The 13,853-nt window shown below is 43.4% G+C and overlaps 1 protein-coding gene across 2 annotated transcripts in view; it reads left to right on the top strand.

The window, feature by feature from the left end:
- Positions 1-13,853, top strand: part of ZZEF1 (zinc finger ZZ-type and EF-hand domain containing 1) — a 94,198-nt gene that overhangs the window by 18,981 nt on the left and 61,364 nt on the right. For both annotated transcript variants that reach the window (XM_055403967.2, XM_055403960.2), the window contains exons 8-14: positions 885-1,063; positions 4,020-4,118; positions 5,313-5,404; positions 5,780-5,928; positions 9,991-10,102; positions 11,590-11,805; positions 13,434-13,534. In XM_055403967.2, the coding sequence (XP_055259942.2) occupies positions 885-1,063; positions 4,020-4,118; positions 5,313-5,404; positions 5,780-5,928; positions 9,991-10,102; positions 11,590-11,805; positions 13,434-13,534 (948 nt within the window). The remainder of the gene's footprint in view (positions 1-884; positions 1,064-4,019; positions 4,119-5,312; positions 5,405-5,779; positions 5,929-9,990; positions 10,103-11,589; positions 11,806-13,433; positions 13,535-13,853) is intronic.

The raw sequence follows: 13,853 nt of genomic DNA, 5'->3' as shown, positions 1-13,853 counted from the left end.
ATAAGTGGGGTAGGGGGAGATGGAGGGGCGGTGTTGGTGGCAGATAGAGGGCATATGTGCTTGTCAGGTCTCTTTTATTCTTTTTTAATTTTTTCAGTGTTTCATTTTTTAGTGACTGAAGAGAAAGTGAAATAAAGGTGCCCTCCATTAACTAGCACTGTCCCCTGACCTCAGGAATTGGGGGTGGGGGCGGAGTAGTCCTCAGATTCAGCCAGGGCAGAGGTGTCACAGTCCAGAACTCAAAGCTTCTCCGTTCCTTCACATCCCCAACCCAGCACCTGCTTGCCTTCATGGGCAGGCCTAACAAGCCTGGTTGTCCGTAGACCTGGGAAAGGATAGCTCATAGAGGAGTCAGTTAGTGTGGGGACACTCATCTCTGTCACAGTGAGCCCTGAGGACGTTACTGTATTAGAGGACAAACCAGATCCTGAGACATCAGACAGTTTTGAAAGTTTCAGGGTAATGTGTTTAAGAAACTAGATAAGTGTGACATGGAGTGGATCTAAAATACATTACTGGTGCTTGAAGGAAAAAGCCCTTGGCTGTCTGAGCAAGCCAGGTCATTACTCAAGGCTTCTCGATAGCAGGCACTTATTGCAACAGCTATTTTAGTTTTGGTTTATAAAGTTGGACTTCTTGAAATTGATAGCATTATTTTATACTTACAGATTAAGGTTACAGAGGTGAGGGTTTTATTTTCTATTCCTCCAGACCGATTTAGTTTTTCTTTAGGATATCTTAAGGATTTTGAAAAAGTGTTTCTGGTAGATGGATGAAGTGTATGGCAGGTTGATTTTGCTTTTGGTGATCAGTTACACAAATTTGAACTACCTGGATTTTCTCATGTTTTAATAAGTAAAATGCTTTCTGCTCTTTGTTTGTAGCTGCCGTTCTACTCCAGAGGTGGAGCTGACTCTTCTGGCCTTTGCACTAGCAAGAGGAAGTGTTGCCAAAGTGCTGAGCTCTCTGTGTACTGTCACTGATCACCTGGACACACACTATGATGCCTCATCCCTCATCTCATCCATGGCATCGGTCAGGCAGAACCTGCTCCTTAAATACGGTAAGTGACCTTGGCAAGGTGCACAAAGATGCATAAAATCATCTCCAATAGGGGACCTTCTGGCATCTTCTTATCTTGTTGGATAGTAGTTTGTGGGCTGGGTCATTGTACTTATACCGTGGTTTCTGGAGGAACATGTCTCCTTTGACTAGGGTTGATAGGAAGGAGGGAGATGTTGGCTCATTTATGGATGCATTAGCAGTAAAGAAACTTGAGTGTCCACTGCACTGCACGCCCAGGGTTTATGGACCTAATGACTGAGGCTTGGTGGCCATTTGAATGCCAGACCTGGTGCAAACACCCTTGTCTTGGAATGCATCCCTCTGCATCCTCGTGATAGCTAATAGCTGGTTGGAATGACATATAGGGGCAGACATACATGCCGGCTGCCACTTTCCCTCCTGGGCCCAGTGGCAATCCATCTTAGCACTTTTCCACTGATCCAGGTTGGAGCTGCTTTCTTAATCCTTCTCAACACAGGAGTCTGTGCAGCTCCTCCCAGATGACTGCACTTGACACGTGCTGCCCTGGCCCTGGGGCTGGAGCTTCTGTGCACAGAGTACAGCGTTGAACCCCATCCCGTCAGAGCACTGGGGTCATTCTTTGTGGTATCTGTTGTTGTTGTTCAGTCGCTCAGTTGTGTCCGACTCTGTGACCCCACTCACTGTAGCCCGCCGGGCTCCTCTGTCCGCGGGATTTCCCAGGCGAGAATACTGGCGTGGGTTCCCATTTCCTTCTCCAAGGATGATATTTGTGCCTTTGCCTTAATATTTCCTAATAGTTTACTTTTGATTTTTTAAGTCAGGCAATAGATATCATGTAAATCCAGTTACCCCCTCCCCAGTTTTGGGAAGATCATTTTTTTGGAGAGGTTGGGACCCATGGCCGGATGGGAGGGCTCTATCTGGAAAATATTCTCCAGAAAAGTTTTCGATTCAGTGTAGCTGTCATTTGTGCAGAGAGCCCAAACAGGGGAGGAATGCCTAAGGGGACTGTTCATTATTGATAATGTTCTAGTTCTGGTTTGGTTTGTAGGTTAATAGGGTTATAGAGTTTTCATTATATTATTAAAACAAAAGAAAATGTTTTTAGATCATTATAGTAAAAGTTGATCTATATAATTTTGAAAACTTCCAAAATTTGCCTGGAGATAATTTTAAGAAACAAGACCCCAAACCCCAAGACATTATTTATGTATGTTTTATTTTATTTATTTTAAATTTATTTTTAGTTGGAGGATAATTGCTTTACATTGTTGTGTTGCTTTCTGCCATACAACAACATGAATCAGTCATAAGTAAGCATACATCCCCTCGCTCTTAAGCCTCCCCATTCCGCCACCCCATGCCACCCCTACCATCCCACCCCTCTAGGTCGTCACAGAGCACCAGGCTGAGCCCCCTGTGCTGTACAGCAGCTTCCCACCAGCCGTGTTACCCCTACCATCCCACCCTCTAGGTTGTCACAGAGCATCAGGCTGAGCCCCCTGTGCTGTACAGCAGCTTCCCACCAGCTGCATGTTTCACACGTGATAGTGGATATATGTCAGTGCTACTCTCCCAATTTGTCCCACCCTCTCCTTCCCCCACTGTGTCCGCAAGTCCGTTCTCTGAGTCTCTATTTCTGCCTTGCAGATAGGTTCATCAGTATTATTTTTCTCTATTCCATAAATATGCATTAATATATATTTGTTTTTTCATTATTTATGTATTTAAACACAGTTACAATAAACTTAATTATTGACTCCAAAACCAGTTTTCCTTTAATTTGCACATAAATTTCTTATGTCGGGTGTATCAACAGCTGATTTATAACCTATATGTAATACTCAGTAGCATTGTCTCCTTTACAGTTCAAAAATCTTACTCATTTAGTACCAGATTGCTAATTAAATGTTCTTATTTCAAGTTTTTTACTCTTGTCTATTTTCTTCATGAGTATTAGGCAGTTGACAATCAAAAAGGATTACTTGAGATTTCAGTTTACTCAAATTAGCTACAGAATTTATAAACCTACCTGTTGGTGTTTACTTAGCAGGGTGTGTACATTTCTCTTATTTTGGCCGTTCCTCATGGCTTGTGGGATCTTTGGTCCCTGACCAGTGGTTGAACCGCTGCCCTCAGCAGTGAAAGCGCAGAGTTGTAGCCAGTGAACTACCAGGGAATTTCCATGGTTGTGTATATTTCTGTACTGATGAGGCTAGTGTTTTTAGGCTGGTGTTGGCCTTTAAGACAACAAGTCAGAGGGAAGTCACATTTTTACTAATGGGAACATGTTAAAAGGCTTGCATAGATGAACCAAAGGCCTCCAAATATAGATCCACCTTTAATATACTGAAAGGAGAAGACAATGGCCACCCACTCCAGTACTCTTGCCTGGAAAATCCCATGGACAGAGGAGCGTGGTAGGCTGTAGTCCATGGGGTCGCGAAGAGTCGGACACGCTGAGCGACTTCACTTTCACTTTTCACTTTCATACATTGGAGAAGGAAATGGCAACCCACTCCAGTGTTTTTGCCTGGAGAATCCCAGGGACGGCAGAGCCTGGTGGGCTGCCATCTATGGGGTTGCACAGAGTCGGACACGACTGAAGCGACTTAGCAGCAGCAGCAGCAAACAGTGTCTTAGGAATTCCTTTCTCCTCCTGCTCAACACACAACTATATTAAGTCTGTGTTATTAATCTATGTCTTACAATATGCTTTGTTTCTGACTGGTCATTATTCTAGAGTGATTCTTTTGGAATTACTTATTCTTTGTTTCTTTCAGGAGAGCAGAAATGGGTGGTATCACTTTTTATCTGGTATTACTTCCTATGTTAGCTTTTAAATGAGTCAATTTTTAGTTAGCAATCTGGGTGGCCACAGGCCCTCTGTTTCCACTGATGAGCATTCTGGTTTTCATTTTTTCATAGTGCTAGCTTCAGGCTCTCTTGCTTTCTCTCTTTTCTTTGATCAGGGAAACCTCTCCAATTGACTCTTCAGGCCTGTGATGTGAAGGGAAAAGAAGAGAAGTCAGGACCTGAAAACCTGCTTGCTGAGCCGTGGACGAGGGACGGTGAGTGGTGGGCCTGCGGGGTTTTAGTGAGTGGAAACAGCCACTAGAGGCCCTGTGGAACCACACTGTGATCTTTGAAACTTTCAGGACATGCCGTCTTCAGTGCCAGTGTGCTTCAGTTGGGTTCCTGAACCGTTTGTGTGATTTCTTGACTACAGTGTAGCCATCTGCTAGGTGTCAATCACCTGTAACAACTTAACAGTTCTTGAATGTTCACATTATACATTAGGGAGGGGACCACTAGGATGTTATACAGGCAGGTCAAAGGAGAACTCATTAATACATGGAGACCAATAAGAATGCTAACATGAATCTACAGATAGCTGCAAAATTGGTCAGTCTTCATAAGGAATAATCAGCTGTGTGTCTATAGGCACAATTTTTATTTCTGTGGACAAGAATCATTTGCATTACTGTCATATTGTACAATAAGAATTATCAAGTAGCTCAGAGACAACGAAAGGTGGAGAGAACTCAAAAGAGTGGGCTAAATAAACACTTTGGGGAGGCTTCCCAGGTGGCTCAGTGGTAAAGGATCTACCTGCCAATGCAGGAGACATGGGTTCAATCTCTGGGTTAGGAAGATCCCCTGGAGGAGGAAATGGCAATCCATTCCAGTATTCTTGCCGGGAGAATCCCATGCGCAGAGGAGCCTGGTGGGCTACCGTCCATGGGATCGTAAAGAGTCAGACATGACTGAGGACACACACAAACACACACATTCTTTTCTTGCCCATTTTGAAGACTCACATTCTTTCCTGACAGTATTTGAGAAACTAATTCCTCTCTCAGCCTTTAAGTCTGCTTGCCTCTAATAGCCCAGCCAAACATCAGTCATGGTTTTAGGAATGGTTCAGAAAGATGATAAACTGTCTAGTCTTTTGTCTCTTTGAATTAAAGTCACAATCTTTATCAACTTTTTATTTCTTTATTGTTGCCTCAGAGCAGGGTTGTCTGTACAGTTGAAAAGATTGTTCTCTGATGAAGTTATACCTGGCCCATTATCTGTTACCTGGTGGTTGATCAGCGTGGTTGCATCTGCCCAGAGAGGAATTCTTTTTCTAATTTTTATGAGAGGACCAGATGGGCTAGATGCCTCTGCCTCAAAGGATATTCTTTGGTTTTGTTGGTCTTAGTTCTTAGGGTTATCACAGATGTATCAGTCATCCTAATGTTAATTTTTCTTTTCTGTAGGTTTTCTTACAGAGACTGGAAAAACCAGAGCAAGTACCATTTTTTCTACAGGAACCGAATCTGCCTTCCAAGTTACTCAGATCAGAATTATGGTAATTCTTCTGCTGCCTTCTTTCAGAAATGTTACTACTCGTTTTAAAAATAGGGTTGCATTGCAGAAGCTCATGTCTCTGGCTTTTCATTGATTTTAGTGATTTTTCTGTGTCAGGCCTATAGCAGACACAGGAGCACAAAGATAAATAGATTTTAAGTCTGTGAATGGTCTGAGTGTAAGGATCAAAAACGGTGAAGACTCCTTTCTTGGGAAGCAGCTTTCTTACTTTTCCAGGATTTAATGTATTTGAAATCTCTCTTTGTTGGTTTCATTTTTGCTTTAAGCTCTTTGAATTTGACCACATTATTTGGGAACAGAATGGCCACAAAACTCTGGCCCCTTCAATGTTCTTTATTTAGATATCTATTTCCAGGTTCGACGTGGTGGCATTGGTGCCCAGTGTGGCTTGGTGTTTGCTTACAATTCATCTTCTGATAAATTTCACGCAGAAGAACACTTCAAAAGATTTGAAAAATATGACAAATGGAAGTTTCAGGAGTTCAGGCAATTTGTAAAAAGCAGGTAAGGAACAGAATAAGTCTTTCTAGTTAATAAGATAATATACATTCTCTTACTGGTGACATATGTTTTCTCTATAGAAGAAAAGTTGCTACTAACCCATCTTTAGTAGCCAGGAACATTCATTGCTTCCTGGCAGCATGTATGAAGACATGTATTTTAATTTGTTCATAGACTTTTACTTGGTCCCTTTCGTGACCAGGTGTGTAGATCTTCAAAATGGCAGGGTAATGATATCCATGTGAATTGTGGGCAGCCTGAGGTCTTTAGTCTTATCTAGCCCCTGGGAAATGTACCCCAGCCCCAACTTCCTTCCTCCTGTTTTTGTGCTTTTATTGAAAATAATTATTAAGTATCTATGATGTGCTCGGCCTGCTGCTAGGCACCAAAGATACCCTAATGAGCAAGTTGGCACAGTCTCTGCTCTACAGAGCCTGCTCAGAAGACAGATGGTGCAGCCTACAGAGTCACTGTGCTGTCCAGGCAAGGTAGGTAGGAGGGATCAGATGTTCTAGGAGCACAGGGCAGAGTACCTGACCTGATCAGGGACGGCTTCCTGAAGGAAGTGTTGAATATGGAGGAGTAGCAGTGGAAGAAGAATGTCCTGAGCAAAGAGCAGAATAGAGTTGAGAACTCAGAGGTGGAGTCTGGCCTGCTCAAGGGACTGGTGAGCCGCACATTATTGAGGTGCGCGGTGAGGCAGAGGGTGGGGTGAGGGGAAGCTGGAGAGAGGAAAGGGTCAGGTCAGTAAAGGCCTTTCGTCTCTGTTTCAGAGTTGAGACTGTATCCTGAAAGCAGTGGGGGCAGGGGAGGGGAGTCAGTGGGGATTGTGCTATCCAGAAGCTTCAAGAAGAACGAGGAGATCGCACATGTGGTTTGGAAGTGCTACTCTGGAGCCTGCTGTGTGAGGCAGGGCTGGAGGAGAGTGAGCAGGGAGGCAGGATGCACTGGGTGAAGCTGTTGCTGCCACCTTGGAGGCCAGAGTACGGGTGACATCACCTAGAGCTGCGACAAGAGCAGTGGAGAGATGTGGGCCGACTGCAGACATGCTGGAAGGTAGAGCCACCAGGACCTTTTGTGTGTATGTTAGTCTCTCGGTTGTGTCCGACTCTTTGTGACCCCATGGACTGTAGCCCACCAGGGAAACAGCAGGACCTGATGAGTGACTAAATGTGGAGCAGGAGAGGGGAGAACACGTAGGCGTCACTGAGTCCTGGGTTTTGACTTGGTAGCGGGGACATTGGTAGTCCCTTTTTCTGAGATAGAACATACTTCAGGGAGTACAGGTTTGTGGGAAGATGATGAGCTCAGTTTTGGCCTTGTTGGTTTTGAGGCTGTAGGACACCTCTGAGATGTCCCATAGCTAGTTGGATAAGCAGGTGGGGAGCCTGGAAGAGGCTTTGTCTTGAGGGCACAGAGAGCAGAAACATTTCAGCGATGGTTTAAAATTAATTTGAAGAGATCATTCTGGAGGAGTGTGTGTGCTGGGAAGAGCACAGAGAGGTCAATATGCTGAGAGGCACCAGTATTTCAGGGGCAACAGAGAAAGGGAGGCTGATAAAAGTGGCCAGAGAAGCAGCAGAAAAGCCAACGGAAAGTCGTGGTTAGAGAGGCAGGGAGTGGGCAGCCCTGTCGGATGTTGCCCAGGAATTAGTAAGATAAGTCTAGATGCAGTAAGCTAAGTCTGTTGGACTTAGCTGCAGAGGGCATCAGTGACCTCCTGGGCAGTGTTACCTCCCTTAGCACTAGTAGCAAACTCACAGAGCTGAGCCTGAGATTTGCTCTTTTTGCTCCTGTGTTTTATAGGTAATGGGGTGCTGGAGATTTTCCTGTCACCCAGTACTGTACTGGCCTGGAGAATTCCATGGACAGAGGAGCCTGGTAGGCTAAAGTCCATGGGGTCGTAAAGAATCAGACACGACTGAGTGACTAACACACAGTACTCTACTCCTGGGCTTTTATGGACTTAGGAACCACTGAGAATTGTGTCAAATGTAGATTCTGATTCGGTGGTTCTGCGTGGGGCCTGAGACCTTCATTTCCAACAAGCTCCCAGGCGACTCTGGTGCTCCCTGTCCATGAATCACACATGAAATAGCAAGGTTCTAGACAAACTTCCTCTCTACTCTGGGCTTCCTGTGGTGGCATCTCTGACAAATGCTTATTCAGCCTCCCTGGAATGTCCTTAGTGATGAAGCACTAATTGCATCTCAGCGATGAGGACTCGTTCGATTGAAATCTTGTAGCTGTAATCTCAACTCAGTGGTCCTAATTCCAGCCCTCTAAATGAAACATCTCTCTCCCATCATGCATACATGCTTTTTTAAAAATGCTTTTCTTTTAAAATAATGATCAGAGATTACACTGTTGTTAAGTAGTTGTGTCCCACTCCTGGCACATACTAATATAGGTCTTTTTCCCTAAACCTGCTGTTAAACAAGATCTTCCACATCTTATATAGGATGATTTTTTTTTTTTTAACCTAAATACAGGTTTATTCACTAGTCCCTTGCTGATTTTAGCTCCTGGTTCCAGCCTGAGCTACTCTGAAATCCTCATTTACTTGGCCTACATATTATCGGTCCCTCTCCAGTTTAGAGATCAAAATGTTAACAAGACACACATCTGTCTTTTTGCCCTTTTTATTTGCCTACCCTCTTATCAGTCGTTGGTTAGTTAGTATGCTCTGGGACCAGCTTTGGGGTTGCTATGCATAACGTAAGGGCTATACAAATTCAGCTCTGTTTTTTCCACCCTGCCTATGAATTGATATAGTAAACAAGGTTGCTTCTTCCCCTCTCTGACACCCTGCCAGCTCTTTATATCTCAGAGATTTCCATGATGACTCCCAGAGTGAATTAAAAAGTCCTCAAACACTATACTGATAAGAGTCATTGACACGATTTTGGGCTTTGATGGAATACCACTGGTTTTAGGCTTAACTATGCCATGAATGTTTCATGCTTAGAATGACTTACGGTCAGAAGAGAACGTTTTTCTCTCTCTGTTATAGAACTTATTCTGGGTACTTTGTTTTTTTTCCTTCCTGTTGTTGTAAATCCCTGTGTTTGTTTATCTTAATCCATACAGAATTATGCATGTGTTGGCTAGCCTGTTAGCTGTAGCACAGACTAAATAAAGTTTTAGGAATGTTACTTGAAAAGACTGCCATTTTCTCCTTCTCAGATATTTTATTCCTAAAAAGGAAGTACCATTCATATATCCAGTTTTTAAAAAGAAATGGCGCACAGTTGTGCTTCTTCAGCTTTTGGGTTGAAATGCTTTCCTGTAAGGACTTCTTAAGGAATAAGAAAAAATCCTGACGCCTGTGAAGGCTGAAGTTTTCCCTTTTTGGAGCTCCAGGATCCCAAAGCTCCCCAGCTTTTTCCCTTCAGCTGTTGCAAGTATGAACCTCAGGCCAGTCGTGGATATTTTAGCCAGTCCTGGGGAAAGAAAACTGAACCTGCCTCTCCTTTGACTCTTTCCAGAAACACATACCAGCTGTTGCGTTGGACTTTATTCCTGAGTAGCTCATCTTAGATACCTTGACTTCAGGTCTCATTCTTCATATAATCAAGTTACCCAGAGAAGCAAACTTTCTCCTGAATTCTCAGGTCATATTTGGGGCTAACAATAGTTCCCATCGTTCAGATGAGGAGGCTGAGCAGTGGGGAGGAAGTTACCACCACCTCCCTTGTATACTCAGACACCAGGTGGCGCACCCCAGCCTGTTGTTACCAGACAGGCCATCTAAACAAGATAAATGCCATGTCAAGTGAAAGTGAAGTGAAAGTCGCTTAGTCATGTCTGACTCTTTGTGACCCCCATGGACTGTATAGTCCCTGGAATTCTCCAGGCCAGAATACTGAAGTGGGTAGCCTTTCCCTTCTCCAGGGGATCTTCCCAATCCGGGGATCAAACCCAGGTCTCCCACACGGCAGGCAGATTCTTTACCAGCTGAGCCATAAGGGAAGCCCAAATGCCATGTAAGTGGTGCCTTATTCGTTAGACTCTTGAGAAGCTGAGAAATAGCAGAATGTTTTGTGAGTACCTTTGTGCTTGCAGGATCGGTTGCTCGTCTGATATCCTTGGCGAAGATGATCCCATTGGCTGGTTTGAGCTGGAAGAAGAGTGGGATGAAGCAGATGTCAAGTTGCAGCAGTGCAGAGTTGCCAAAGTAAGCATCAGTGAATTGTGGCCTTCACGTACCTCCCTACTCCTCCCCTCCTTTTGTCTGGTTTTTTTTTTTCTTTAGATATTTATTCATTTGGCTGGGCCAGGTCTTAGTTGCAGCATGCAGGATCTTTGAGTTGTGGCATGTAGGATCTAGTTCCCTGACTAGGGATTGAATCTGTGTCCCCTGCATTGGGAGCACAGAGTCTTAGTCACTGGACCACCAGGAAGTCCCATCCCCTCCTCTTGTCTTATAAGTGTTTATTGAGTGGTCATTGTGTGCCAGACTTATGCCAGCACCGGTACCCTTGAGGTGAATCAGACATGATCGTGACCCTCAAGGGATTCAGAGTCTAGTGGGAGACACAGACATATGAGACACTGTGATTGGGCTGATAGAGAGACATCCAGGGTGTTGTAGCCCAGAGGAAAATATTTACCCAGTCTGGAATTCACCAGGGAAGACTTCCCAGGAAATTGGTGTGGTGCCAAGTGTTGAAAGTTGATTAAACTGCCTTCTTTAGCCAGGCTGAGAGGTGTGGAGAAGGGCATCTCAGGCTGAGAGATCAGTTAAGTCCACAGGCATAAGTACAAGAGAGATGCCTTCCTGTAGCTGTGAAAGAAACTGATTATCTGACTACTTAATTTTTTGTAACTTCCATTGTAAATCTTAGTAAGAAGCTCAAATAAAAGAAATAAGAACTATCTTTAGGATTTATACATAGTAGCTTCTCAGTAAATATGCAGCTGAGTAGTGGATTCTGAAAGATCCTCAACAAAGGAACTTTCACTACAATAAGCAGAGAGTGTGCATAGAAGTTGGGCTTTGAAAATGACTTTAGCTTTGAGAAGACAAGGCTGTGTCCTAGGCTCCCAGCACATAGGTTACATGTAATTGGAGGGTTTTGAGATGATCCATTAGGGCAGTCATTGACTGTTTTCACTATATAGCTGTTTTCTGTTTCAAAATGACCGTGCTGGGACATCTCTGGCGGTCCAGTGCTTAAGACTTTGCCTTCCAATGCAGGGTTTGCGGGTTCAATCCCTGGTTGGGGAGCTAAGATGCCACATGCCTCTTGGCTAAGAAAAAAACAAAAACAGAAACAGTATTATAACAGTTCAATAAAGACTTTAAAAATGGCTCACATTTAAAAAAGAGGAAACTTCACAAGAAACCAAAATGACTGTGCCACAGAGCAGACATCTTTCCCTTATTTATCCTGTCTTATCCCGTTTTTGCCTTGAAAGAGGGAGTAATGCCATTTCTCTTATTGTGGTCTTTCACAGAACCTGACTGCAGCATTTGTATTGTTTCTTTCCTGTTTGCTGTAGATTCTAGACTTATACTTTGTGTCCCCAGTGCTAGGTGTCATGGGACCTCATTAATCGTGAAAGTCACAGGGAGACCTGCCCAGAATGACCTTCACCTCCCTTTCATCAGTACCTGGAGCTTCTGAGTCCTTCTCATCACGTCTCTCTCGTTCTTTCCAGTATTTGATGGTGAAGTTCCTCTGCACCCGCCAGGAGTCGGCAGAGCGCTTGGGAGTACAAGGCTTGAGCATCAGTGGGTACCTCCGGCCTGCAAGAGCAGAAGCCGAACAGAGCATCATCTGTGCTCACTGCAGAAAGGGCACGGAGGAGAGTGTCTGCGGGGCCACACTGCTCCTCAAGACCCTTCAGTTCATCCAGCAGCTCGCCCACGATCTGGTAGCGTTTCCTCAGTTGTTAAACTTCGTTCCTTTGGGAAAAGTAAATGATGTGTTTGGGGGAAGGAACACCATCCCATGAAACCTGGCCCTGCTGAGGCCATGCAGTTTGAATGAGGATGGCAGGCGTCACTGCTGTGATGATGTTGGGAATTCAAGGGGAGTGCTGCATGGGGCATTGATGGCATCAGTAAGTGGAAGACGAAGTGGCCTGTGATCACCATCTTGAGGTTTCCTGGAATAGACCTGCACAGAGATCTTAAAGATGCCCAGCTGTGGTTGCCAGGGGTCACTGGGGAGCCAAAGCACATTTTGGGATTTATGTCTTCTATAAGTCCTAGAAGTACTCCTGAAGTGTAGGTGAGTTCTGTCTCTTTATTTGAACTCCCAAAATAATAACAGGATTTTTAAAAAGTTGAAATATAGTTGACTTATAATATTAACTTTAGGTGTACCACATAATAATTTAATATGTTTCTAGACTACACTCCATGCAAAGTTATTGTAAAACATTGGCTATATTCCCTGATATACATTATATTCTTATAATTTAAAATTGATGTTATACCTGATAGTTTGAACCTCTTAATCCCTTTCACCTATTTTGCCCTTCCTCTCACTCCTTACCAGTATCTAGTTTTGTTCTATGTATCTGTGAATCTGTTTCTGTTTTATTATATTTATTTGTTTCATTTTTAGATTCCACATATAAGTGAAAGCTTACAGTATTTGTCTTTGTCTGACTCACTTCACTAGAGTAATACACTCCAGGTCCATCCATGTTGTTACAAGTGGCAAAATTTCATTCTATTTATGGCCGATTAGTATTCCATTGTATGTGTATGTGTTTATATATGCCATATCTTCTTGATCTGTTCATCTGTTGATGGACAGTTAGGTTGATTCTACATCTTGGCTATTGTCAGTAATGCTGCTGTGAACATTGTGTTTTCGATACCAACTTTTCCGGTCACTAATAAAAGCACAGTGACAACCCACTCAGAGATTTTTGCAGTCGTCACCATAGAGAATGTGGCTTATGTCTCAGGAATCTGATCGAGGCCCCTCGTGTGTGGGATGCAGCAGTGTCTACTCTTCACCTTCGTTCTGCTTCATGGCACATTCAGAGACTGATGACTCAGTTTGTATGTGCATTGTTTGGTCTTTGGAGCTCTCCTATCACAGCAGAAAACAGCAGATGAGAGAGAGATGCTTAGATGTAGCAAGAGTGTTTACAGCAGGATTGATCTTTCAGCCTGTGTTCAGGGAAGGATCAAAACAAGCTGCAATACGATCCTGGACAGTAGTCATCACCAAGTAAAGGTTCCCTCATGTCCCAGGTGTCATATCTGTGAAGTCAGGGAGCTTTCACAGGGATGTGTGTGTGTATGTTACATGTATATATGCACTCACATGCATGTGTATGCACACACAGCACATATTTTATAAAGTTTCACACCCAAAAATAGTTGTCAACAGATTGTCACTTAGGGGTCACATCAGTTATGTTTGGATTTTACACACAAGGAGCTACCTTACCCCTTAATAATGAGAAGTAAATGAGCCGTTACAATATTTCTCCAAATGCATTCTTCAGTTTTATTTTTCCTGGTCTTTATTATTTTTTAGGTACAACAGAAGGAAAGTGGCTTAAAATACAAATCTTTTCTGGACTTCGCGGGTCTTGACTTGCAGATCTTCTGGAATTTTTACAGTAAATTAAAGCAAAAGTAAGTCAGAATCTATTACAAGATGATAGTCATGTGGGGCTTCCCTGGTGGCTCAGATGATAGATGATAGTCATATAAGCACAACTGAAAGCTCTGAGTTTTGCTATTCTAAGTGAACAGTTGGTTTTTTCCCCCTCAGGGTTTTTTACTTCCTACTAGTTTATCTTGTTCTGATTTGAAAAATTTGGTTATTGTTGAAAATAATATCTTACATTTCTGTAACATACTTTATTTGGGCAGTGTTTTTGCAAGCATTTTGCCCTTTATATTACCTTGTAATGAGAGCCAGGTCAAGTATTATAGTGTCTTCATGTTTACT

Source organism: Moschus berezovskii, chromosome 20 (assembly GCF_049115385.1).
Source record: "Moschus berezovskii isolate FMDL1 chromosome 20, NW_MosBer_1.0, whole genome shotgun sequence".
Classification (NCBI taxonomy): Eukaryota; Metazoa; Chordata; class Mammalia; order Artiodactyla; family Moschidae; genus Moschus; species Moschus berezovskii.
The sequence above is the reverse complement of the archived record's forward strand: the minus strand, read 5'-3'. Positions and strand labels throughout refer to the sequence as shown.